Source organism: Toxotes jaculatrix, chromosome 19 (assembly GCF_017976425.1).
Source record: "Toxotes jaculatrix isolate fToxJac2 chromosome 19, fToxJac2.pri, whole genome shotgun sequence".
Classification (NCBI taxonomy): domain Eukaryota; kingdom Metazoa; phylum Chordata; class Actinopteri; family Toxotidae; genus Toxotes; species Toxotes jaculatrix.
The window spans coordinates 14086398-14113463 of record NC_054412.1 but is presented as its reverse complement, the minus strand read 5'-3'; the positions used below and the strand labels follow the sequence as shown (position 1 = coordinate 14113463).

The 27066-nt window shown below is 42.8% G+C and overlaps 3 protein-coding genes across 4 annotated transcripts; 1 reads left to right on the top strand and 2 right to left on the bottom strand.

The window, feature by feature from the left end:
• Positions 1-2253: 2253 nt before the first annotated feature.
• On the bottom strand, positions 2254-9360 carry actr10 (actin related protein 10). The gene is made up of 13 exons (XM_041064930.1): positions 9179-9360; positions 7832-7904; positions 7648-7730; positions 7369-7477; positions 7047-7154; positions 6634-6701; positions 6397-6476; positions 5590-5625; positions 5064-5143; positions 4885-4958; positions 4576-4657; positions 3579-3780; positions 2254-3382 (listed from the first exon to the last, which is right to left on the bottom strand). The coding sequence occupies exons 1-13, from the start codon at positions 9253-9255 to the stop codon at positions 3201-3203; spliced, it is 1254 nt and encodes a 417-aa protein (XP_040920864.1). The 5' UTR covers positions 9256-9360; the 3' UTR covers positions 2254-3200.
• A 2640-nt stretch (positions 9361-12000) lies between these two features.
• On the top strand, positions 12001-16854 carry LOC121199905. Its single transcript, XM_041064899.1, has 7 exons — positions 12001-12925; positions 14184-14585; positions 15297-15446; positions 15544-15702; positions 15908-15939; positions 16480-16629; positions 16780-16854. The coding sequence occupies exons 1-7, from the start codon at positions 12001-12003 to the stop codon at positions 16852-16854; spliced, it is 1893 nt and encodes a 630-aa protein (XP_040920833.1).
• Positions 16855-18631: 1777 nt separating this feature from the next.
• naa30 (N-alpha-acetyltransferase 30, NatC catalytic subunit) lies at positions 18632-25951 on the bottom strand. 2 transcript variants are annotated; one of them, XM_041064840.1, is made up of 5 exons: positions 24913-25951; positions 23952-24075; positions 23602-23657; positions 22682-22855; positions 18633-22478 (listed from the first exon to the last, which is right to left on the bottom strand). In XM_041064840.1, the coding sequence occupies exons 1-4, from the start codon at positions 25771-25773 to the stop codon at positions 22718-22720; spliced, it is 1179 nt and encodes a 392-aa protein (XP_040920774.1). In that variant the 5' UTR covers positions 25774-25951; the 3' UTR covers positions 18633-22478; positions 22682-22717. The 2 variants fall into 2 exon arrangements, with proteins under 2 accessions (XP_040920773.1, XP_040920774.1); XM_041064839.1 differs by having other exon boundaries at positions 18632-22855.
• Between the last annotated feature and the right edge of the window lie 1115 nt (positions 25952-27066).

The following is a 27066-nucleotide window of genomic DNA, read 5'->3' as shown; positions in this document are numbered from 1 at the left end:
TTAAGAACTCTTTGTTACTTTGTCCTTGCCTGATTATGTTACACAAATACCAGCTGTCAGTGTCAGAGCACAGAACGAGGAGCTCCCTGTGTCTCTGTACTAACTGCCAACCTAGAGCTGCTCTGAGTCCACCTATGGATCTGGTTCCTGGTTTAAGAAGTTTGGATCCTCGGCATTGTTTATGCCCCAGGGCTCTCTGAGCTCTGCCTGTTTAATTTTGTGCAGCAGACCTTAGGTTATCAACACGGATACTGCAAGAATAAGCAGAATGTCTCAGAGGCATTGCTATAAACATGCTATAACAATATTTAGCCCTGCTATTACACAATATCTGGCCTTTTGTGGTTTGTGTAATGATATAAGCCAAATTGCAGTTCTTGTTTTCTGGTCCTGCAGACCGTGGTCGACAAGCACCGAGGTGCCCTTACATTTATTAGGAGGACTCAGATGTGTTTTCGCAGCCAGTGTTATTTACGGGATAATTCAGCCGATGGGTTTTGACAAACAGCCTCTGTGGAGGAGATAACCAAGATGGATGATGCCTTCCCTCTTACCACATTTGCCTCTCACCCTATGTGGGCTGTGACAAAGGACCAGTTCAGTGCTCATGTAGGAAAAAATCATGCTTATGTCACCTTGTGCATGACATGAGACTTCTTCAAAATTTCTGGTGTTACAGAAAAACAGATGACAATTACATTGTGGTGGTTGAACAAATAAAGAATCAGAATGTGACTTTGATCTAATGCAAAAATACAGTTAGTTTGCACAAATAATTTAACCTCAGCATCTAATCTAGTAAATCCCCCACCAACAACTAATGATTATTCTGACAGATTTGGTTTTGTGAACTTTTCTGAACTTCCAAATCTTCCACAGAAACACACACACACAGAATCAAACACTCCTTACAGACACACCTCACCCACTTTCCGGGGAGTCTCCTTCCTGCTCAGAGTCCCAGTCTGATAGCCAGAGGTCAGACAGACAGCTGCTGCTTCCTGTGTCTGGGAACCTCACTGATGCTCCAGTCCCAGTCCCCATCGAGGGATGGTGGGGTTTCCCTTAGCTGGAGCAGAGGCAGCAGGTGGGCATGTGCAGCTCTACATCCTGAGACGTGGACAAAACCTTAGCTGTCTCAAATAATGCGGTCAGAAAAGGATAAGTCGTCTGTGGTTTGTACATGATAACTCAGACAAACACCCACAGGTAGGAGGTCTGCGATCTTAAATGTCAGCGTTCATTTTCATTTCCAAATTCTTTTTGACCTTACATTTTAAGAGTTGCTGGGCTGATTGTGTGCACCGCCTAACATTAATCTATAGCTTAATCGCTGAGCTCTCTGGATCTCCTCCAATCAATGTTTATGCCTATTTTTAAGCCTGTGGTCACAATCCTGTTTTCATTCTCCCATACTTTTTTTTTCTTTGCCAGTCTTGTGCTGCAGATGCATTATGGGTATTGCTACTGGTTCCCAAGCCCACAGTAGCCATTCAAACCAGTACTGAGCGATGAATGTGACCCAGGAGGCCAAACAGATGCAACTCCATTCTGGGACACACACAGACTTTTAACAGCATGCCAGAGATGGGCCGAACAAGGAAATAACCTACATTGTGCTGAAAACAGACGTGTCATTCAGTTCGGTTTCACTGTTTCCACGCGGCTCTGCAGAGAAAACAGACAGTTCCACTGAAAAGTGGTGGTCAGTCAAGCTTACACAGACACATTTTACTACCCACTGTGGATATAGGGAGTTACTGTACATGCATTCCTTTGTGTATTTACAGTCAAAATGATGCTGGCAACCTCAAGAGTTTCCTCCTACATATTGTTTAGAAATTCAGAATGAGGCGAGGCCTGATAAAACATGGCATTTACCGATTATAGTTTTTCAATTTATAGAGTCTCAAGAGGCAGCACCAGTGGCAACACTTTGGGAATAAAGGCACATCCACATCTTCTGGGTTGTTGGGTTAATGGTGCTATTGTGACCTACATTTCTAGATGTTCTTACAAATTAAGTGTGGGTGTTATTATAATTTGAGAATCTTGGTGCAACATCACAAATTAGCCTGTTTTCTAACTTTTGGAAGTTGGTCTCTGGACGGTTTCATGACTTATGAAATGGAGTTGTTGCTCATGCGTCTACAAGTGATCTACGAACAAAAATAGCTATTGTATAAGCAATTTCTTCATAAAACATTTGTGTTACCAATTTTCATTCAGGGATAAAAATGACTAAAAAGCATGTCTGATTTAATCCTGAATATTTATTTGTTACAACAGATGAAACTGATGGTTACAGAGCAAGATTGTGTGAAACGTGTTTTAAAGCCTGTACACAACAATGGTCGACACACACGCATACACACACGAGCGCCTTCAATTATTTAGCTTGATTAGACCTCTTCTCGGGACTGTGCGGTTGTGTTAACATAATAACTGGCAATCCCCCTGAACCCCTGATCAGAGCAGGACAATTTACAACCTTTGTTCTCTTCACCTCAACTTTAATCCGACAAGATGCTAATTAGCATGGATAAGTGAGAACACCTGTGAGAGTGTGCAGGGCCTTTAATGCGTTTGAAAGAATTTTACATAGCTAAGTACAAATAATAAATAAATCAAAGTTTTCCTTTTTTTTGGGAAAAGCTTCATGGGACATTGCTGACAAGCTGATTTCCACATTTTTTCATACGTTCCATTGAAATAATGTCATCGTTTTCATTTTCTGTTATTGTGCTGACAAATGGATGAGTAAAACCTGACTTGGTAGTCATCCAAAACATTTCTGCTGAATACTGTATATTTTCCAACGAAAACCAGAACAAACTGGAGTGAAGGTGACAGTAAGCACGTATGGATCCGGTGCCTTGTTCAATGAGACTTCAGCAGAGGACATGGCCGCACGTAGCACAGAAACAATTAGAAATTTTAACACTCTAATCCTTGTAGAATATCAATGTAATCGGCTAAAATCCCAATATCTGTTCCGTCTTGTTGCTCACCTGATCACCAAACAGTCCACAATCAATGCATACAGAACCTTAGGTGTGACTACTAGACATGAAAAACATCTAGAGCTGTGTAGTTAACACATTAACAAGATATGTGTTGAGATGCTGAGACGAGAGATTACTGAACTGTTCTATCAGGTAGAAGGAGAGCACATTATTTCCACTGTGTTACAGCATGTTCTACTTCTCTGTGGACAAGGCTCTCTTCATGAGTGGAGGAGGGGTCTTTCCTGCTTCATACAGAGACTCAGGAGGAGGGGAGCTCAAGCAGCACCAGTCTGGGATGCGACCGGTCTGGTTGTAGTAGTCCCGTGACACCGACCTGCTGCCCAGGATGTCCTGAAGGGCCCCGAAGATAGCACCTGTTGAGCAGAGGACAATATTAACATAAAGGCAGGTTTACAAATGATGTAAGAGAGGCCAGACACAGTATTTTCATAAAAACCTCTCAAAAAGGCTGACATTATGGTTTTTGAAGTGTGCTTTTTTAAAATGTCACTCAAACTCCTTCTGCTCAGCGGGCAGTGGTAAATATTTCAAAGAAATCTCGTTTCTGACCTCCGAGCCAGGCGGTGCAGTTGGGCTTGGCAGGTGGAGCGTGTATGCGGAAGCTCTTGCTTGCCAACACGTTGCTGTACTTGGGTTTCTCCACCAGGAGGCGTATCTCCGCCAGAAGACGGTGCAGGAAGCCCGGCAACATGGCCGTACCCCCGATCACCACCAGGTTCTCAGAGAGCACTTTGCGGGTATCGATGGGGCACTAAAAACAAACACACACACACATTTATGAAAATAAATCATTTGCACAGGTATTACCTTTTATTTTCAGAAGGGAACTGCACTGAAAATTCTGCCTTTTATGTCTTTGTGTCCAGGGAAATATGCAATGGATTACTTTAATTTATTCATTTACACCATCATTCCACATCAGTAAAGCAGGCAGTTTAGACAATCGCCACATCGTTCTGCCATATCAGTGCTGTAGGAGAGAAGATAAGGCCGGAGAACAGCACTTTCTGGGACAGGTGCAGACTAAAACAAAACGTGATGGATGAAAGTTGCTGTGTATAGCTTTACTGCAGCGCCTTCGTCTGGGTGCAGAGCTCTGCTGACGCCTCGAGGGAGCCGCCGTGTTTCAGTACACCCTGAGCACTGACACGGGTTTAAACATATTGCTGTTCCAGTAAAACTCTGAGGCTGTGTAATGTCTGCTGCCACTGTACTTCTTGAGATTAATTAGGCTGTCCTGGGCTGACTTGATCCCCCCCACACGAAAAAACAAAACTGCTCTCAGTTACGTGGAACTGGCCGCAGCTGAGTGTTGCCATAGCAACCGCACTGAGTCAAACCGTACACTCGACTCTGTGGCTGTGTGATGAGAGAGAGAGAGAAACAGGGTTGCTGCATTTCTCCTGCCAAAGACACTGAAAGTTTAAAACATCATATTTGGGTATAAACTAAGTAAAACTGATACCCAGCAAAAAGGAAGTTTGATGAAGCAAAGTCCAACTGAAATAAGGCAACAACAATCTATGAATAAATAACTTTTCTCTACCTTGACCAGAGCATCAAGTATCAGAGAGGCCACACTCTTCTCCTCGTTGTCCTGTTCAAACAGCATCTCCATCACAGAGTCCCTAGAAAAAAAAAGGTCTCCTGAGTCATGAGCAAATTTACCATGTAGGGGTAGTACAGCAAAATCAGACACTAATTGGACTGAAGGGACTTGGACACTGTGACTATTGGAAACATGATTCAGATCATATGCAAATGTCTTGAGCTGTAAGACTTTCCAAGAAACGTGGTAAGAAAAGAAACAGCAAAACCAGCATCAGATTTAAAACATGTATTTTTGCTGAACTACCTGATTGATCCTTTGACGTGCAAGATTTTCTCCCCATCCAGAGGATAATCAACATCTGGAGGAGGGGCTGGACGCTACAAACACATTCAGATGAGCAGCAACAGCAAGAGTTAATGCAAACGTCGGTTTACAGATTTGAGGAGAACCGAGGTGACCTCTTTACAAAAAACAACATTCACCTCTGCTGTACCATCCAGGTTAAATTTGGCTTCTTGGATCTTGAAGCCTCTCTGCAGGTCACTGACGAAACATGTTCTGACTGCAGGAAACGAAACAAAATCCATAACAAGTCCATTTGTAAGAACAAGCATTTTACACAAAGTTCCTAATGACTACAGGTCATGTTAGTGACTGATAATGAATTAAAAGGTTGTAAAATACAAAATGCAAATTAGTCCTAAATAAAAGCTTTAATTACATAATTGACGTGGACTATTTTGGCAACATAATCCCAGTAAATGGTCGGGAGCTCTGTGCACAGTCGGTTTGCTTCAGGTTCGTGTTGATAAAACTATGGCAGGTCATTTGAGAAAGGATAATATTCCAGTGGAGAAATGATAAAAAATAACTGAGCAACTGAGTCTCAACAGACGTTTGGATTTTTTCTTGTTTTCTTTTAGGAATGCTGCCTTTGTTGGCAATGAATCAAAGCGAGAGCCCCCTCAGGAACTAAATCCAAAAACAAAACAACTCAGTCAAACCTACCCTTGATGTCCTCCACAGTCTCCTCTGGGATGGTCCCTGTGTAAAATACATTTATATATAAAAATAAGAAATATATAAGAAATGTGATGAAACGTAATTCTCAGCAGTTCACTCATGCGCAAATCAGCCATTTCCCCCATTTCACTTCCAAGTTGGATTTATGATGAAGCTGAATCAGCGTTTGGGAAAGTATGATCTGGCACTGCAGCAAAGGATCTAATATAGAGTATGACTGCTTGGTGTAAAACAAATACAGGTCCCAGACATTATGATTCTCTTCAGGGGAAAAAAAAAACAGTCAACATCCCTGAAAAAGTAGCTTTGTCATGTTGTTTTTGTCCTTATCATCATATAAACAGTAAAGCGTTAATTACAGAGACCTCAGCCCCTTCTGTGCTTACTGGAGAAATGCAGTTCGCTCAACAGTCCAGTCTGGTGAGTCGGTCTGACTTCTGTCTTAATTATTGATGTATATATGTGTAGCCTCTCTCCCTCTGCTGCAGCTGTAGATTTCACAGCTCAAGAATATGATTCAGTTTCCTCCATCAAGAAAAAAGTGTGGTGAGAAAACTCTAAAATAGACTGTATGCATATGTATAATTCACAAACTGAGCAAAAGATGAACTGAAATGTTACACAGAAACAAGCCCCTCTTATGAATAGTCAATGATGCATAATGGGTCAAAGCCAACATCTTCTCTTGCTTTCTGCGTTGTAAAACAAATCAGCAGTTCATATTAGAGTAACACGTTTATCCATTTAAGACAAGACAAAGACAGATGGTGTTTGGCATTTTTCTGTAATTACCAATGACAGCTGGTACACTCTGCCCAGTGGTGGTGTCTGTGTCCACAGTGCACTGTTCCACAAGAAGTCCATCTAACTCTCTACAATAAATACAGAGATGTGCAGTTATGGGACAAAAGAAAAGAAGTTCCATTTTGCTGTTACAAGATTTTCACTCATCACGCAAGAAAGTGTGAATAATAATACTCTGACATGCAAACTCAAACTCTTTTCTTCAGTGTGTTGAGAGCTACTTACTTATGGATGGCTTTCCCTCCCAAAGGCAAAGCCTCCCAAGCTGGCAGAATAGGAGTACACTCATAGACCTGATTTCACAGTTAAGGTGAGACATGAACCCCAAAGCAAATGTTAATAAACAATACAACACATGCCACGCTGCATGTACAAATTCAGAAATATCACAATAAAATAAAAGAAGACATCAGGTCACTTCCACCAATTACACTATAAATATAGAAAAAGAAAATGAGACACTGTAGTTTAACAACCACTTGAGCAGCCTGCCGACCTATACCAGCAAGTGAGTAGAAAAACTCTCACTACTTTTATCCTTAGTGGCAACCTTTGCTAGCTCTGTACTAAAACCGATGACTACCTTGCTACCTAAAAAGACACAAGTCAAAGACTACAAGATAACAGGAAAAGGATACAGGCAGCACCAGTGTCTCTGTGTAGCCACAGTCCATCACCAAGGCAGAGTTGATGCCCAAAGTCATGATGGCCATGAGGTGACTTGGGGCAAACAACACAGAGGGCACCTGGGAAACACCATCAAACACGGAGAAAAAAAGACCTTCAAATTGATGAAATATTTGGAGCGATGGAGCAATCATTCAGTTTAAAACACAGAGTTCCTTGTAAGTTAATAACAGAACACGATCTGTCACATCTGTGATATATATGACACATTAACACCTCTCCCAAACGTGATCTGCAGCTCTCATTAAACACTGATGTGCTTGATTGTGGTACCTCAAACTGTTTGAAGAAAACCTTGGTGAGAGTCTCCCTGAAGTGAGAAGGGCAGAGGATGGACTCGATGATGACCACTCTTCTGTCGCGAGGGTTCACCAGCAGGTGTCTGATTGAGACAAATGAAAAGACAAACTTTTATGTTCTGTGTAAGGCATGTTCCAAATTTTTTGCTTATTAACACACAGTACATCTCTACTGAATATGTTTCATTTGTTTAGGTGCTGGACGTTTTTAAACACCTGTTTACAGTGAATATCTAATTCAGCAGACTCTCACCTGAAGTACAGTATGTGGATAAACTCTTTGAGTATGACATAAAGTTCTTCTGTGTTGATGTTGTACTGAACCACTTTGGTGGCCTGAAAGTGAGAAAAACCAAACACCACATTAACAAATATTTTTGCAGTTTCCAATCATCCTTCCAAATGATCGCACTCGGCAAAGCGCAGTGGTGTCTCACCTGTTGCTGTCCTGGTTTCCGGATCTCGCTCGGAATTATGAACCTGGGCCCCGTTTCCCCTGCAAAGCCACATCTGGAAAGAAATAAAGCAGACAGCTGAGCTGCAAGATCACATGCAGGACATAAGATTTGTATTTCTGATTGTTCAGTAACATTTACTAGCAAGACCACATTCAAATGGTAACCTTTTAAAGCTCCTACATACACTATGATATAAACAATACGAGTGAACCACTTACAGAGTAATTATAAACTTGGTGCAAACCAACGTGGTGATCAAATGTTTTTTTTGAGGCATCATTTTTATTTGTGGGATAAGGTTTGACTCAAAGGGCTACATAATCATTTCATGAGAAGGAAAAAACCTTCTCAGTAGAGTTGCATATAAATAAAATAACAGTGCAGCTCTGTGTCAAATATTGTGGGACAGCATCTGCAGACAAAGATTTCATTATTAAAAGAGAAGAGAACAGTTGTCTTGATCTTCATGTGACTTCCCTGAGGCCAGTTTCTCATTTTACAATAAAACCCCTTTGAATAAAATTGTAATAAGATGACATTTACTATGTAGCACTGAAAAATATAAACTGCAAACGAAATGTATTAAGAATTTTATTGTTGCCTTTATAGTAAATCTCCAGTAATGTGCTCACAGTAAATACCCCAGATGAGGGGAGGTCTGCAGGTCACTGAGAAGTATAATGACAGGTAAAGTAACTTTTAGTATCAGACAGCTTTCAGATTACCAGGTGATTAGATTAAACTATTTAGGTCACTGACCCAACAGTCATTGTGAGAGGAAATGTGAATCTTACAATGGACAAATGGCAGGAACGTGGTCTGGTCTGATGATAATACATTTAGTTTTAATGTTCACTTGGTCCAGTTACATCTATTGTAATTCAGTATTCAAAAATGATCATAAAACGCTTCTCAATACCTGTGACATGAAAGGGTTTAGCTTTAAATGGTCTCATTGTCTGTCTTTACCCAAATACGAACATGTGACATGTTGGGAAACTATTACTTGGCAGTGTAACTACCTGTGATGCTCCTGTCGTTGTGAACAGTTGTTTTTCTTTACCGGATTTTATCTCAGCTCTGATTTGGCATCAGCTAACGCTAGTTACACACTGACATGCCTTGTTAGCGCTTACAGGGTGGCTCACTAGCTAACACCGCTATAGTATTTATTATTAGTAAATACAATTATGTATGTGTTGTTGAGGTTTAAGCTCTGCATTAGAGCTAAAGTGCCAAGACACGGGCGGCTGAGAAAATAAACACATTGATACGTTAGCATATTGTGCTAACCCTTAACAAGGCGTGCTAACGACTGATACTCACTTTGTGTATGCTGCTCCTAAGTCAATGACGATAGCAGTCTTCTCTCCTCCACTTCCCAACCCATCAAATAAGGGCATTTTATTAATGTGTTCGCCTTTGAGCGAAAATACTGTATACAACTAAGGCTGACAGTCGCAAGCCTGCATCGCATCAGAAATCTGTTGTCTTCCGGTTGGGTTGGGCTGGGGCTTCAGAAACGCGATGACGTCACATAAGGTTGCCTGATCAAAATATGCTGAAAACGAAAAGATTCATAGAAACTTATAATCCTACACTACGTTTCAGATGCATCAAATGTGGACTTTTCTAAATATAAAATAATAATAATAATTAAAAAATCACACTTTTGAAATAGCCTACAATTGCAGACCTGACAGCCATAATCAAACTACATTTTCTACCAGTTTACAGCTTTGATTTTCCTATTTTCATGCTGCAGATATATTGTTGCGCTGTGTTGTGTTTTTATATTTTCTTCACAGCACGGACAGTCCCTGTATTCTAGGGGAGACTGGGGACATATATATGAGTGAACAGGTGTGATGCATTGGATTAAATTGGTTAGAAACATAAAAAAAGATGTTTCTAAAGTCATAAAAAAAAATGCTTTTAAAAATATTTCTTTTTCAAAAGACACCATGCAGGTTTAACCCGTGGATGCCGGTGGTGTAGCCTCATTGTGCCACCACAGGGGGTCACTGGAACGTTTTCTGTACTCTCAAACTACACTATCACTATTAGGCCGCTCCAGTTTGGCCATGATGTCCGTGGCAGATCTTCATTAAAGCTAATATATCTGCCCCCACAATAATCCAGGTTCTCTGATATAAATACAAACAACGCTGTATCATTGCTCATACAATTACAATGCTATGTTAAACCATTACATTGGCAGTGATCAATTTGTATCCAATATCTTGCAGTGTAACTCTCAGTATCTTTGATACTTCCATGACTGTTTCAGATCTGACTGGTTGGGGATAAGCCACACTACAAACATTTTGTAGATAATGGACCATTCACAATAATAGATAGTATAGTTTTGTCAACAATATAAGTGCTGCTTTTACTTTAATTTATGCATTATTTTTCATTGTTTCACTAGGAAACTGATAGTCCCAGACAAAGATGTTTGATTACTAAATAAGGAAAATTAGAAAAACTGTCACAACCCTCTCTGGTCTTCCTGCTCTCTGTGACCTTTGACCTGAGGTCAAGGAACTTTCCATTCAGCACCACAAGGAGCCTGAAGTGACCGTTTCGAGAAAGACAATGGGGGTAAAAACCAAACTACAAAAGCGGACAGTAAAGACAAGAGATGAACTACTGAATATACAGCTTACACAATGCACTGGAGGGCAATTGCACGGTGCTGAAGCCGTCAGTTTGAATGAATCCCGCAGATCTGAAGCATTTGGTGGCAGCACTTCAGGAGCAGGCGGACATACGTAGAGAAGACTGAGACTTCCAGTCAGTGACGCTGAGCTGCACAACAACAAGCCTCTCCTTCAGCTTGCTTTCTACTCCACTCTACCCTGAATTTGTCTCCATACGAACTGCAATTTTTTGTTTTCGCACATTGCACAAGAGAAGCTCTGCGTCCTCCAGGCACAGCGATCCGACATGAACTCTAGCAGGTAAAGGCAGTTTTATTTTTAGGCACATGCGACTTCAGTTGTTACCATGTAAATTTCGCTCTCAGTATGCCTGAATGTGATGGGTGAGTGTGATTCGGGAGGGTGGGGGTGCATTTTAGTCTCTGTAAGGCTATGATCGGCTCAAGTATGGTAATTCTGTGCAGTCAGACCGGAGAAACGTGAACACCGCAGTGTAAATTTGTTTACAGTGCAAAGGCTCCAGCGATTATGCTGTCAGGTGGTGGACTGCATGAGCATCTCGGCTCAGTGCATTAACAGTGCTGATCGCAGGGGAGGTGCGCAGGCAGAGCAGTGGGTTGTGTTGAGACATTGTTGGACTGTGCACCATCAGGGCTGGAAGATGATTCCCCTCAGACGCGTGTCTGACTCAAGGCAATATGAAAGGGTGACACCCTGTTATGTTAACACCAGACGTGTCTTTTCACTTCACCCTCCACAGCAGCGATTGATTATCAGGTGATTATTGCCACCGAATCATGTGAAGCAACAAATGCGCCACACAGAGTTGTTTGATTTGTGTTTTTAAATACGATTTAATATGCTATTTAGTCATGTATATATCCTGTATGCAAAGCTGCCTTGTTCTGAGAGGGGTGTAAAAAAATGTAACATTGGTGGATCCATCTGTGGAGGATGCTGGAGGATAGAAAACCTGGTGCTATTTATAGGTGAAGTGCGGAGGGGTGCTAAGGATTGCTGTGTCAGATTCCCACTCTCTCTCTCTCTGTTTGTCACTCTCCTTCTGTGTGTGTGTGTGTGTGTGTGTGTGTGTGGGTGCCCAGCATTTCTCTCTGTTTATGCAAAAATGAACAGAAGAGCCTGAGATGAAAAGGAATTTCATCCCAGTTATTTAAAACCGTGCAACTACAGCATCAAAGCAAAAGCGGGGATAAATGTAGAGTTAATCCTGTTCTCTGTGGTTATCACTGGCTGTATGAAGTTCTCCAATGAAATATACTCTGCGTTCCAGCCCCTTTAATCTGCAGTTGCACACCTTTGTAAGGTACCTTGTCACCTATCTTCCATCCCAGACACCTCCACTCCTGCTTTGTCTTTCTGTCCACACGTCTGCAGTTGCAGGCAGGGACTGTTCACATCTCAGTTAAGCCTATTAGTATTTGTCATTTTACGTCCACTCTCAGCAGGCACTGAGACGAGACAGAGATGCTGATGTCTGGGATGCTCCATCGCCTCCTCCTGGCTGGGACCTGTCTCTGTGTCTATGGAACCCCTGTCCACCTCTCAAACTTCACTCCCACTCAGGGCAATGACTGTGATGGGGAGTGTGCCAGCTCAGTAACAACTGTCGGGTCAACACACAGCACAGATGTAAAGTCTAAACCGTCTGATACAGAACATGTGACTGGCCTGATACTGGATGTAGGTGCAGGAGGAGGTGCTGGCCCACATGGGCGACCTGAGGGGATAGCTCCAGTGACGCAGACAGAAAACGGGGACAGCCTTGATGGAAGATTTGGGCCGAGTGAGGCTGGCGGTGAGGCATGGAGCCAAAGGAGCAAGGTAAAGAAGGTCAGGAGCTCATCTGAGATGGGAGACGCTGACAGACAGTCGGAGGCAGTTTCATTGCTGTCTGTGGGATCAGAGAGTACTGAGGACGACGCACCTGTCATCGATGAGCGTAAATCAGCTTCTACAGGTGGGAAAACGCAGCTGGACATAGACATGACTACTCCAAGACTGAATCCAGGTGGATTTCTGGCCTCCTCTACAGCGCCACCACAGTTGGAGACTTCATACAACCAAAAGAACAACCAAGGTGGGGTGGACAGAACAAGAGTCCCAGGTGGAGGCGATTCCCTCCAGGATAAAGACCCAGAAACAAGTGCACCATCCTTTACAGAACCTCCAAACCCTTCAGCACGGATCCAGAGAGTGACCTCCCACGGTCCCATCCTTCCTTCGGTCTTTGCCTCCCCTCGGACCTCCACACCTCTGACAATTTGGGGCCATGATGGAGCTACACTATCCTCACTCCCTGACCCCTTGTTACCCGAAATCGGACCAAACCTGATGCCCAGAGAGGATGGACCAGAAAGCCTGTGGACTGAGGCGGCGAGACCTGGCGGAGGTAAGTCAGAAAAATTAGAAATGCATAATTAATGTTGATGGAAAATGGACATACATGGGGTTTTTTTATTGGGGTAAAACTTTCTCTAATCCCTTATTGGCCATTAATTCCACATCTGCAAACTGAACAGCCACAGAATGCCTTCAGAGTGGTGTAAGGTGATGCTCTGCAGTCACTGTCACCCAGTGAGAATTCCTTCCACAACAAGCCGCATTTTCCGGCTTCCTGGATTTTGCAGGGTTTCAGGAGGCTTCATTAAAAAGTGCAGTGCAAATGAAAACGACACGTCTAGTGGCAGAGATTGCCTTTGATGATTGGCAAAGAAGGCGCCCGCTTTTCCACGCTCCACTTTGAACCCCAGCTGGGACCCGTGGCAGTCTAATTACTTTCTATTCCTGTCTCGAGTCTGAAAAAAGAAAAAAAGAAAATGGGAACACACACAACTGCCAGCAAAAAGCTGGTGGCAGGGTGTGTTATACAAGTCCTTGGAGGATTCAACCCCCCTCTATCTATATCACCCCCAAACCTTTCTTTCCCACCCTTCACACTCCCAATCCAGACTATTGTAAAGAACCAGGCAGGTTATTATTCAGTGAGGCAGTAGAGGGAAATGGATTAAAGGAGTCTGTCTGAGCCAATATGTGGTCCTGCCGTCCGCATGGGGATTGTCTGTTTGATGAAGCTTCTTTCCCAAAAGAAAAGGAAGCTGAAAAAAAAATTCCCACAACGGCATTATGTAAAAGGATTGCGGTCTTTATAAGCATTTTTCAACCTACTTTAGAAATGCTTTGGACTAAAGGAAATGCCTGAGAGATATGCATTAACAGTTTCTCCTCTGACAGCCCCGTGTGGTAGCCTCTTATCTAAAAAGAACCATTTTTCCAATCCGCCTTTCATTGTGTCACAACTGCACTCGGCTCTGAGAAAGTGCAAGTGCTTTTAATGAGAAAACTGCATGTCTGAAGAGGTAGCTGTTTCAAAAAGCTGCATTCTGCCATAAATACAAAGCAAGATATATGCTTATACATTTTTCATTCTAGCTGTCAGCACAGTTGGTTGTAAAGAAACCGCTAAATCCTCAACTTGTCATTAGTGATTTGCCCTAGTTCACACACTGATTTCCATCTAAACTTGCTGCAGTATTTCATTCACTTTTACCAGAAGGTCTGAACAGTTCCGCCCCTTTGGAAGTTAAATTGTCGTGCTACATATCCTGACCTTCATTCCACCTCTGTGTTTGTGTTAACACAAATTGCAGTGGACACTGTGGTCCCACTGTCTCAGGATGAAGCCACTGAGGGCACCATGTCATCAGAGGCTCTCCCTCTCATCTTTGAGCCTTTTGAAGATGTCACGCCAGACGGGGCAGCAGCAGCAGCCGCAACAGCAGCGGCAGTGGTCACGCTGGTGCCCGGCAGCGCTCAGACTCCTGCTGCCATGGTGACCGAAGGAATGCCTCTGTCAGAGGTGGACCTGGACCAGCTGGTCACCGTGGAGACAGACAGCGACGGTCCCTCGCACGCCCCACCCTTGCTGATGCCAGACTGGACGTCACCTTGGCAGACATCCGGCGCCGAGCTCCTGGAACCAATCAGCCCCTCGGTTCCATCTGTTTCACAGCGGCAGGCCGGAACTGAGCCGGAGGATCGTTCTGAGAGAGGTGAGAGAGGTGGTGTGGCTGGACCAGAATGAATGAGTGAATCTCAAACCCAACAGGATGCTCTATGGAATCATACTACTGTTTGGCATGATTTAGCCTATTTCCTACATACCACATGTACTTGTCGTTACTGCCAATCATTTTGCAAAGCATACCATAGCAGCGGTCTTTGCTTCAAAAACTCTTTGCTAAAGCTGAATGAGAATACACATTTGAAATCCTGTTGTTGAAGTGGAATAATGGTGCCAAAGCAGATCATGATGGCGCAGTGCAAATTTTCTGGTAAGTAAAGCCCTGCATGCACTGCACTTTATTTTGTTTCATTTTGATGAGAGCATTTTTCCTTCCAGGCAGCAAAAAACTTTTAGAGACTTTAAAACTTATCACACTGAACATTGAACAAAATTTGCTTAAAGGTTTCTTTGTGGGTAACTTCATTAATTAGGTCAGGTAAGAAAAACCCATGTTGTAATCTAAAATATTGCAGCACTTAAAAGTGGCTACTACACTAGAGGTATTGTATGCAAGATTTATGTAGATACATTGTGGATGCATTTGAAGTGAAGTTGTGTCTGAATCGATGAAATACAACAAATTCATTTCTGACTTTGTATTTAGATTCAACCTTTTACACATGATGAAATATTAACATGTCTACAAACCTCCACTATTATTGTTTTGTCCCTGCGGTATGTGATTTGGGACATGTAGTTGCTGTGAGGACACCAGACCTTGAAGAGAACCTGCCCACTACTGGCCCCTCCCTGTCATCCTTCCAGCATGCTATGACAACGGTTACCATGGCAGCCCATCAGCCTGTGCACAAATCTAGATCAGGGTTAGAGGAGATGGAATCTGAGGGTAAGATTTTTATTACCCACAGCAAAACTGTTTAATCTAAAATTGCCATTTAAAAATTTTAGATAACTTATAATTAGATAATTTATGTTCCCCACAGAGGAGCCAGATGAGGATGAGGAGGATGAGAACTCTGAGGAATCGGTGGAAGACGAAAGTGAAGAGAACCTGACGGAAACACCTAAAACATCCTCAACGCAGCCTCCATACAGCCTCATCCCGCCTCCTCCGGTCTGGGTTCAACGCAACCAGGGCCTGAGTATGAAAACAGGGTTTCTAAACCATCTTTTTAATCAGCCTTGGAACATAATAACATGTATTTAATTCTTATACAGTTCCTTGCTGCTGTCTAAAACTCCACAGATGACACAAAAACAGAAATATTTAAAATACTACCTTTAAAAGAGACAAAAAGAGTCTTCATGTATATTTCCCTGCTAAATCAGCTGCTTTTTTTCTTCCAGTGCGGAGCTGGGTAGAGCTGATTAGAGAAAAGGTAAGACTGCCCCCTGCTGTCCTTGAAAAGTCTTGGCTGTCCATCAAAAAATGTCAGTTTTCTTCACTTCTTCACTAAGTGGCATTAAGGATGAAGCTGGCAATATATTCCATTTTTCTTACTGTCAAAATATCTCATGACAATAACCAACATTTAACTGATCTTACCAACTAAATGGTGTATCTTATTCCTCTGTGATTCCTCTTCATTGTTGTAACATTAGTGAACCTCACTGTTACAATAGGTGACATGTTCCTTCATTATCATAAACATGGGAACTGTAGTTTATCTTCAGTCAAGAGTACCACAGACAGGATACTGAGAGAGAACTCATTCTTTTCATGAGATTTGCTGACAATGGCAAAAATCTAAAATTAGGGCAGTATTATCCATTAAAGGCAGCGTAAGTCAGATTTCTTCATGCAGTAAATTAAACATGTCTCATGATTTCGGGTACAAAAGAGATTAAAGGGGTTTACCTGGATTAGGCATGTTTACTACTCTGCTCCATTCTGACCTCTGTGTCTCCAATGTCGACAGGCTGGTTATGTGTCTGGGATGTTGGCCCCCGTGGGCATCGGCATCACAGGGGCCTTACTAATTGTCGGCGCCCTCTACAGCATCAGGATGATTCACCGCAAGAGGAGGAACAGCTTCAAACACCAGAGGAGGAAGGTCAGACAGCCAGAGGTCAATATCCTACTTATATCAGTCACTTATTTTGTGTTTCGCTTGTCACTTATGACCAGTCTTACAGTTGCAATGCATCCAACACTTTTGTCACTTATTGTGGGTCTCAAGTACATTAAGTTAAGCATTAAGTTTATTTTTCCTCCCCAGCAACCTCGAGAGCCCAGTACAAGCCGACAGGACCAGGCCATGCTGCTGGCCGACAGCTCCGAAGACGAATTCTGATGAGACTGTTTTGGGCTCCTCTTGTCAGTGACCAACGGCCGATGCTCCTGTAATGGAGGCTCGGCGAACAGCACCATCACTATCTCTATCTCTATGACTACAGTATCTCTCCAATCACCCTGGGCTGTTTGGCTATGACTCATCTGATCCACAGAGTGTGACTGAGTATAGGGCACAATTTGCACAGGCTGCACAAAGGTCAGCTTTGTACCCCTCCCATCCCCCTTTCTAAAAGAACCAATGTGAGCACTTTTCTGAATGTTGTCAGGTGATGTTGACTCTAATGGCTTGGCAGGGCTGGTGCGATGCACTTTGACATTCAAAAAAAATTATTGCTGCTCGTAAAAACCAAATGCATCATCAGGGTATTGGCTGGATGAAAGTGTTGTGGGTAAATAGAGGTTTTGGCTTTGTGGAGTGGAGGGGGGAAAGTGGTGTGGACCAGCAGGTTTTCTGTCAAGTCATAAAAGGGCTGTAGAGGAGTTACATTACATAAACAATGTAAATATATGTATTGCATATGTAGCTGACTTGGGGTCAGTTGTGTTAGTGTAAAGAAAGGTTTATTTATTCCTAAACATGTTTATCATTTTGGGGAAGAACACCTATTTGCTTTTTGGCAGAGAGTTGGATTAGAAAATGGATGTCGATGCACTTCTAAAGATCACTAATAAACATGTTATGTCTCAATTTTTAATTTGTACAAAAGAGAAAATGTAAAAATGACAATTTGCCATTTTATGAGGAATTATGTGATGATCTCTTGGTTGGGAGCGGTGACTCCACTGGTTACCTTACAACTGCTACTGGTAATTGCAAAACAAACTCTATGTAATGTGTTAATTTGAAAGCTTTAGAGGTGCTGGTAGGCACAGTTTGTTACAGGTGAACAGAGCCAGGTAGCTGTTTTCCCTATTTTCAGATTTTGTGTCAAATTAAGCTAAGCATCTCCTGACTATAATGTTAGCTTCCTATTTTCTAAACAGAGGGATATCCTTATTTTCTCTGCAAGAAAGAGAATAGTCGTGTTTCCCAAAATGCTGAACTACTCCTTAGAGCAGGATTTCCACACATTTTAGAAACCTTCACATACAAGTCAACTGCATTACCGCTTAAATGTGAATTTTGTGGAAATGTAAATGTTTTATTCAGTCATTTGTTCATAAAAGTTACTGTGAGAAGCACATACGAAATATAAATACCATCGTCCTAAAAGTATGTAGCATCAGATTAGCAACAGATTTCGATGTACAGTTTAACTCTGATATGAACTCATTCTTTTGCCACTTGCAACATGTTCCTTTTTTCTAAGTGCATGACGTCCATTCATACGCAGACCTATTGCAGAGATTTTTTTTTTTTTTTAAATAAAGTGTTTCTGTTGGCTGGAAAAGCAGAACAATCGGAGACACTGGGGCAGACGTGATATAATTTGGCAAGTCAAATATTTTTTTTAAACCAGCTCAGTTTGCACAAAAGTGGTTTTGGTGTGTGTGTGTGTGTGTGTGTTAATCTGGTCCAGACAAGGGCAGATAAAGGAGATGTTTTGCCCAATAAGTTAAGCCCAGTGTCACGTTGCTGAGATGCAATGACATGTAGTCAGCTTAAGTTCTGAGTCCTTGGTTTTTCAAAGAAAGTAAGAAGAATCGTTAAACAGAAAACTATGTTTGTAACACCAGTGACTTTAACACAAAGTCTTGTCTCTTGTTTTCAGAAAATATATTTTCTGTAACTTCATGAGCCATGTGATATGCTTAATGTTCAACTGCCTGTTTATATGCAATAATACCGTTTTAAGATAAGTGTGATGTAAAATAGTGACACTTTTTTGTCTCTTTATGTAGATATGAAACAAGATGTGATCAAATAAACAAATCTTTTAGATGTCTGATTCTGACTCTGTCTTATAATACATCTAACAATCAAACAAAGTGTAAAGGACAGCAGACAAGATAACCCGGTTTACAGCATTAAAAAAATCAAATAATTTATTTCTGTGTTCTTTTTCCACATTAAATAAAAGCTATTGGACATTTCCAGATCAAAATCAAGAGAGGGGACAGGGAAGAGGAACAGGGGGAAACAGAAATCTGACATGCAAAAAAAACCTTTTTGCGTTGCTTTCCTTTGCACACTTTGTGGATGGCGATGGAGGCGGTGCTGGCCGCCCTGAAAAGACTGCAGGAAGCCCCTGGGGTTGGCTGGTTGGTTGTTGGGATCATAGCATTTTGTGGTGCAGTATGACTACCAATACAAATGTTAATTATCTGACCAACAAACTGGTTTCTGGGGGGAATTTATAGTAGTAAATGTAGAACAGCAGATGTCGCCTTGGGTGAGGACATAGAAGTGGGGCTGGAATTGTTAGAATAAGCAACCTGGATCGTACGGTGGACGCCCGGGATGAATGGGGGGTGTTGGGGACTGCTTCTGACATCTGTGAACACTGAACTGGCATGTCAAGTCAAAACTGATTCCAAATGCAGAGGAGTCATTGTCAGAGAGAGCTGGGTAAAACCAAGCAACACCACAAGCCATGGCTACAAACTGATACAGATGACGAAGCCCTTCAGTCTGTAATGATCTAAACAGAGCCCTTTGGCTCACTGTGGCAGGCTGTAATGCCCATTTACTTAATGGAACTACCAGAGTTTCACAGGATTAAAACAAAAAAGAAGACAACAGATCCTTTTCCTTCAAAATCTAAAACACCTCTCCATGCTGACCGCTGGTCTGAACGAACAAGATGGGTTCATTTGTTATGGTGCAACCCATCCAGTCTGTTCATCCATCAGTAGTCGGTGTAAAAAACGAAAAGGCCCAGACAGTGGAAGGACAAAGATGAATGGGGAAACACGTGTCGACAGGGACAGATGATTTAGACCTCCGGGAACAAAATCAGGAGGGGTTTGAACAGGGTGATATTTGAAATCTAAACAGTGTAAGATGAGCAGCAAAGATAATAATTGCCTTTCAGCGTCTAGATCACTTTTCGTTTGCTCATCATTCTCGTTACATCTCTGGATGGGCTAAAGTAGCACAGAAATTAAAAATAAAACTCAAACCTCATAATTCAACCCAAATCGCCCCCTTTCCCATCAGATGATTCACCAAAAGAAAAAAAAAAAAAAAAAAGAAAACATGCTCTCAATATATCCGAGGAATAGAACAACACTCGTATACAAATCTGAAAAAAAAAAAAGAAAATAGGTCATCTGATCCATTGTTCCAAATGCACACAGACATAAACTTACATACACAGGCTGTTATGTGGGTGGCAACTCTGTAAACATCTACTCTCCCTTCCAGTCCTGGGCTCCTGGGATGAAATCTCTCAGTTGAAAGGGGAAATAAACCCAAAACATGAACAAGGTCTCGTAGTGTCATTCATCAGTCCTCAAATCCTTAACATATCCAAAGCTGGAGACTTTTGTTTGTTCTATAGTCAATATTTGTAGCAGACTGTACTCTGATTTTCCGTTGTGCCATATGGCAGTGTCTTGGAGTGCTTTCTACTCTGAATATTGTAGGCAGGATAAAAGCACGCAGATGTCCAATTGCATAATTTGAAATGCTGCTTGTAAACAAAACTTGCATTTACAACCTGTGATGCAGGTTGCTTTCCAATTTGACTGAAAAACAAAAGAAAAAAAAAAAATCAAACCTCTTTTAGGGTTTATTCTCCCCTTAACTATGAACTATTCTGTATCCTGCCTTCTGTATAACACTGAGCACTAACTTGGATCCTGGAAAGCAAAAAAAAACCAAAACAAAAGTGTGTGCTTTTGTTCCTTCCTATTACTAACAAGTCCTGTTGTCCTCATTAGGCTGGAACAAAACACAGCACCATAAAGGCTCTGATTTTCCTGTGTGGGGGCCTCTGAAAGCAGAGAAATAAAAGTCTATCAGAACAGATCCACGCCGTTGTCAAAAGAGCAGGACTCTCACAGACACATTCATACGTACACACACACTGCAGCAATTTCCAAAGAAGTGCATCTGACCTTTGTTCATTTTTCTTTATGAGAGAAAACAAAAGTGGCTGAAGCAAACTTTCTTTGCTATAATTAGTGTGGATTGAAACATCCGGGTGCATCTATGATGTGTTCCAGGCTGGAGATCTCAAAATGTTAGCGAGGTTGGTTGTGCATCGAGTTAGGGCACCCGGGAAGTGCATTGTGGACTCAGCCGCTTACGGCAGCGTGAGGTTATACAGGTGTATAGTAGTATATCTAAATAAAACTGAAAGCGAACAAAAGAATAAAATATAATCTGCTAAGAATACTTGTCTATTTTCCTTTTTTTTAAATCAAGAGATAAACACACACACACACACACAGCATACTCAAACAGGAATCCAGCATATGTAACACTTCGCCTCCGGTCTAATGCCGAGGGCAAACCAGAAGCGGGCCGACGCTGCGGTGTGTCGCCTGTTAGCGGGCAGATCACTGCAGTCGTGGCTGAGTTCTGATGGATTGAGTGGCACTTGCAATGAGGAGAAAGAGACTGATAATATAAAGGAGTAAACTGAGACGGCTAGGAAAAGTTTGACTGCACCATCGTTGGCAAGAAATGTCTTCGAAAGACTCCATTTTCTCCTTTTTGGGAATTTTGCAGCAGTTGGCAGTGCATTTGGGGAAAACAAGTTCTGATCTGCAAAAATAGGAAGATTAAAAAATAAACTTCTCACCCACACTCTGTCGGGGTCTGATGATGAGAGATTTAGTGAAGGACAACGAAGTGAGAAAGGTGGCAGATCCACCGGTTGGGCAAAGTCTGAGGTGCTAATGGAGTGATTTGTTTCGATCAACTGCTCTGCACCGACATGCTTACACCAAACAGAGGAAGGGGTTGGAGGGTTAGCCTCAGACTGGGTAAATCAACACACACTCTTCGCACTTATTCCCGCGCTCACATTAAAATAAATGCATGCATATCTTTACAGGCTTCAGTCCTGGAGGCTGAGGCAGGTGATGGAGACAGCAGCAGGGAGCTGCTGCGCCCGCTGGACAGGATGGGAAACAAAAAAAAAACACGCAACAGTACGCACGATTCCGACCAAGCATGCGCTCGCACAGTCACACAAACACGTTCACTTGCTCACAGCAAAAACCAACCACGCCACATACACATGCACACAAAACGAGCCAAACACTTGCTTTCCAAAAAAAAGAAAAAAAAAAAAAGGGAAAAAACAAACTCAAACAAAAAAACATGAGGCGGTACAAACACACAGTCATACTATAGCTTGTTCCATCCCCTGTCCAACTTACAAGGTTAAAAAAGAAACACAAAAATAAACTCCACAAATATTTTCTTCCCAGTCTGTTTTTACCGCCCCGCGTCCTTGATTCAAGTGGTGTTGTTTTCTTTAAGTCTTGTTTTGTCCTGTGTTCTGCAGAAGGATTTGGTGTGGTGCCGTTTCCTCTTAGGCTCGGACACACGTCCTCACCTGAGCTGCCTCACACCTCCTGTCCCCAGTCGATGCGGCATCCGAGTTTGAAGGTCAAAAGGTCTTCCAGTCCCCAGTCAAGGTCATCCCAGAGACCGCCCTCACTCGCCCCTTCCTCGTCACAGAAAGTATCAGGGGCCCCCTTCATGAAAACATCAGGTGTTTCTGCCTAAACAACAGTTGTTCAGAAGTCAAGGACAAAAAGAGGGTGTATGTCTGCATGTCTATGCATACCTATGTGCATACTCCTTAAGGTTGTACACAGGTGTGTGTGTGTACTGTGTGTGAATGTGTGTGTTTGAGTATATAGGAGTGAAATGACCAGGGCAGAGCTGAGGCTGTCAAGCTGATAGTGTAGGAGGTGAACAGCACCTGCTGTTCTGTCCTCCCCGTCCCCTCTTCTTTCCTTTAGCGGAGCCACAGTTTGAGCCGCAGCGCGTCCACTCCGTTCAGGTAGTATCTGAACAGCCGCTTGTCTCTGACAAAACCCAAGTTCTCGTACAGCTTCAGGGCTGATTTGTTGGTGATTTCAGTCTCCAATACAACCTGTGGACACACAGATGGACATGTCAGAGCTTTGTTTAGCCAGTGAGGAGACTGACCATTGCAAAAACGCCTATGGCGCAGTCAAGGATGGTCCAGTATCTGAGCTATAAGATTCAGCTGTTGAAAGGCATCTACAGGCAAAGCAGCTGGGAAATCATACACAGAAGACACGCTGAATTTGGTAGTCCAGAATAACTACAAGTGCTTGAGAGCACAAACAAAACTATAAACCAGTGATGGCCTGGAAGATCAGTCATTCGATCTTGACACATTGAGGCTGCCGGTGAGGAAAAGATATTCAGAAGCACTGGAGTTGGGCCAACACAAACCTAAAATAACAACAGCGAATCAAATGCCTAAAGTACACATGTCCCAATGTGATGTTATTTTATGTATCACCTGTATTATTAAGGAATTTTTGGTTTCTTCTTTTTCTGTAGAATCTGGTCTGGTAAATGTGAGACTGTCCTCTGTTTAATACAGTGGACCCCAGATGACTTTTCATTCTCTGGAATGGGAAAGTAGTCTCAGACTTTTGGACCCCACTGTAAGTTAACACTGTGGTTGAGGACGCTGGATGTGTGCCAATGTCAGGCATAAAGCCTGCGCATACTTGCACAAACATATGCAGTAAATATGTTTTAGGCTTTAATCAGGAATTTAAATATTCTCCGTGTGTATTGAACTATGGTTTGAAAGAGGACCGCTGAGCCATCCTCCTGGGGGATTGGATCTGTGTATTTTACCTCATCACAGTCACCCTCCACCATAGCATAGATGGCCTTCTTCACCAGATTAGTACCTGAAATAGAGGAGCCAAAATCAGTGGCAGCATGCAATTAAACAAAACACAAAGTCTTTCAAGAAAGTAACTCACTAACTCGCTTTTCAACTTTTCTAGCCTGATGTCTGATGGTCTAAGAAAGGCAAAGGGTAAATACTGTCACTTCAGTTTAAAGTATAGTGTTACACATTAACGCACAGTGTCTATATTATCTAAATGTCACATTTGCATGTAGATATTTGGTTGTCAAAGAAAGAAGAACGCTTCGGTACAACTTGGTCAATGCTCTGTATTATGAGGGGACAGGCTCACCGATGCTTTTCCTTCTGTGTTTTGAATCCACGGCCAGCATGGCGATGTAGCCACGACGAAACATCTTCTTGTGCATGTCAAGCTTACATACGATGGCTCCGACACACTCCTGTTCCACCATGGCCTGTGACACACACACACAAACAAAAGCATACTGCAGTTAGGACCTCTGAGTGTCTACTGGGGTAGCAGCTGAAAGCCTAGCAACCGTTCTTCTACAGTTCCTGTCAACCTGCCAATTCTGCCAGCTCTCTAAGGTGACCTCTGACCTTTATTTCATGGCACTTCCTCTTATGTCACACGCGGCACACCAGACAAACTGGAACTGGGAAGTTTACGACCTTGAGGCTCACAGGATAAACAAAGAAAGGACAGTGTTTTTCAAAGTAGAAAACCCTGACTGGACACTGTAGGTGCAAAAGGAAACACCTACTTTAAGCACATTACTCTGCACTAAAAGTGACAAGTAAGGGTTATAACACACTGTTTGAGCCGGCATTCCTGTGCACAGATGACTGGACAAAACAGACTAACATCGGTGATGAACACTGTCACTTCAGCTGAACTTCTCTTCAGTTGACAACTATTAATTCAGACTAAAATCCACAAAATTAACAAGGATCTGTGGCAGAAAGTGGTTGTTGTAGATCGCCAACACATAAACTATGGCTATACAAACTCAAAACCAATGTGCTGTCAGTCAGACATTTACATGCGTGCGTTTAAGGTGAGTGTATTTTTGACTTCAGCACATATCAGCACTGTTTGGTTGCATGTGAGGAAAACTGACAGGTGATTGAAAGCTATGAGCATGTGGTCACACCCAGCTCCAACAATGCTATGCAACCTCAGGTAACCAAAGTCCATGAAACAGCAGGGTAGCTCACACTATATTTTGCAAAGTTAAAGAGTGAATACAGGCATTTTCTTCAAACTGAGAGAGTTTCAGTGTCATACTCACCAGGAAGCAGAGCTGCGGCCAGTTGTGGATGAAGTACCTGTACGTATAAATTGAATAAGGCTCAGACAAGTCCTTGGTGATCAATCTCATGATCCACGGCATCTGCAATTCGGACTCGTAGCGGACATATCGGATGCCGTGACTCTCGTCTTCCGCTCGGCCGGGAGAGCTGTTCAGGTCGAGCCGGGCGAGCTCTGCGGCTGGCGGCTGCTGCTGCTCCTGGTCAGCGGGGCTGTCATCTCCGCCGGGCCCGGCAGCGTCCGGCGGCTCGTCACTCGGCGGTCTCGGCGGCTCCGTGTGGTCAAACTCCTCTTTCCCTTCGTCCCCGGGATGGTTGTGGGTCGCCTCTGTTCTTGTGAAACCCGGCATCCCGTTCACGCTATTGTTAACCAGGGGAGAGTGACTGCCGTTTTTGGAGAAGGGGCTGTGGCCTTCGTGTTGGCAATGCTCACTATTGTTTCTAGCGGCCGGAGTCCCCTCACTGCTGCCGCTGCTGTCACAGTTGTCCACGGACGGTCTGGGATTGTCAGGTCGGCTTCCTGTGTGTTGGTGGCTGTCAGCGTCCTCTGAGGGGCTGGCTAAGCCGTTTAGCTGCTGCTGCTCTCGGGCTTGCATTTTAAGGTGCAGCGCCGCCGGGCTAGCTCGCGCTAGCATGTTTTTCTGCTTCTTCTTTACCGACCTTTTCACTTCGCTTATTGGCTGTGACTTCTTCCCTGTAGCGGTGGGGACACAGTCCTCCCTGTGGCAGACCGGCTCTGCGTCTCCCCCCACCGGCTCCGCGCTCCCAGCCCCGGGGAAAGGAGGAATTTCAGCCGGGGATGCAGGCAGTGCGCTACTAGGCCCAGGCGGCACTGTGGCCATCCCACCGCATTAAGGTGGAGATTCACGCTTTCAAAACGTCGAACACAATCTCATCCACAAGGCGAGGGGATATACAAACAATATACAAGTTAGTTGACCGAATATCGCATAAATCCGAGGATTTTTGAGGCGATAACGTATCCGCTGGCGACGTTTGTCGCTGCTTTCTCCTCGGTTTCCCTGCTGCCGCAAAGTGCTGTCGCAGCAAACGCCATTGCAACAGCAGACGGAGACGTTTTACGACAGTGGTGTAACACATGACAGATGCAGGTTTCTCCAGACGTTGGGGCCTGTCAGTTACTGTCACCTTTCATTTTAAATCAACAAATTTTCATTCTGCAGTTTTAGTTTTATTCACTTATAAATTAAGAATATAAATCAAGTAGAACTACATGAAACAGCTTAATTACAAAATGAAAAGAGCAAGGTCACGGTTTAGATAAAAAAAAAAAAACAAGAAGATATAGGATATATAGATTAAGTTCTTGGCAAGGAGAGACACATTATTCATTTCAGTTCTGTTGAAAGATGACTTTATGTGCAATTGTTCTTCACACAATTTGAATTTAATTTTATTCTAATTACACCTACAGACAGCACCTACATATAGAATTTAAATTTGTATTGTAACCTGATATATGTTGGGCTATTTTAAATTGTGAAAATTACTTAACAGTGAAAACATAAGAGGTGATTTAAGACTACACTGAAGTGACGGGTTACACACCTGCAACCCCAATATCTGTGGAGTTGTCTGTAATCTCACCAGCAGAGGACGCCAATTTGAGTACTTATTTGAACAGTTCACATTTTTCCTACACCATTACTGCAGTTTCTCCAGTAGATGTCGCCAGTAGATTAGTTTCCTTTCCTTATCAGTTCACTGCTCCATCCTGTAAAGTGAGCACACGTTTGTTTTGAGGTGTGTGGGTTTATCTTGAGTAATTTCCAACCTGTGAGATGCAATACTCCACTCCACTACTTTCCAGAGGAACATTGTACTTTTCACTTCTCCACTTACTGTATCTGACAGCTGTAACTATGAGTTATTTGCAGACTGAGGTATATTACACGCCACAACAGTCAATCGATTTAAAATCCTGCTTTGCCTTGAAAGGGATTACATGATTTCAGCTCTACTAGAGAGCAGACACCAACTGCCCTCAGGTGTTAGCAAGGTTTCTGACAAAACCCTGCAGTAATCTAAGTCTTCATCCAAATCCAAGACAGTCCAAAGACATATACTCAGTCAGTATGTGTAGTGTGGTTTTGGCCTTGGATGATGTATGAACA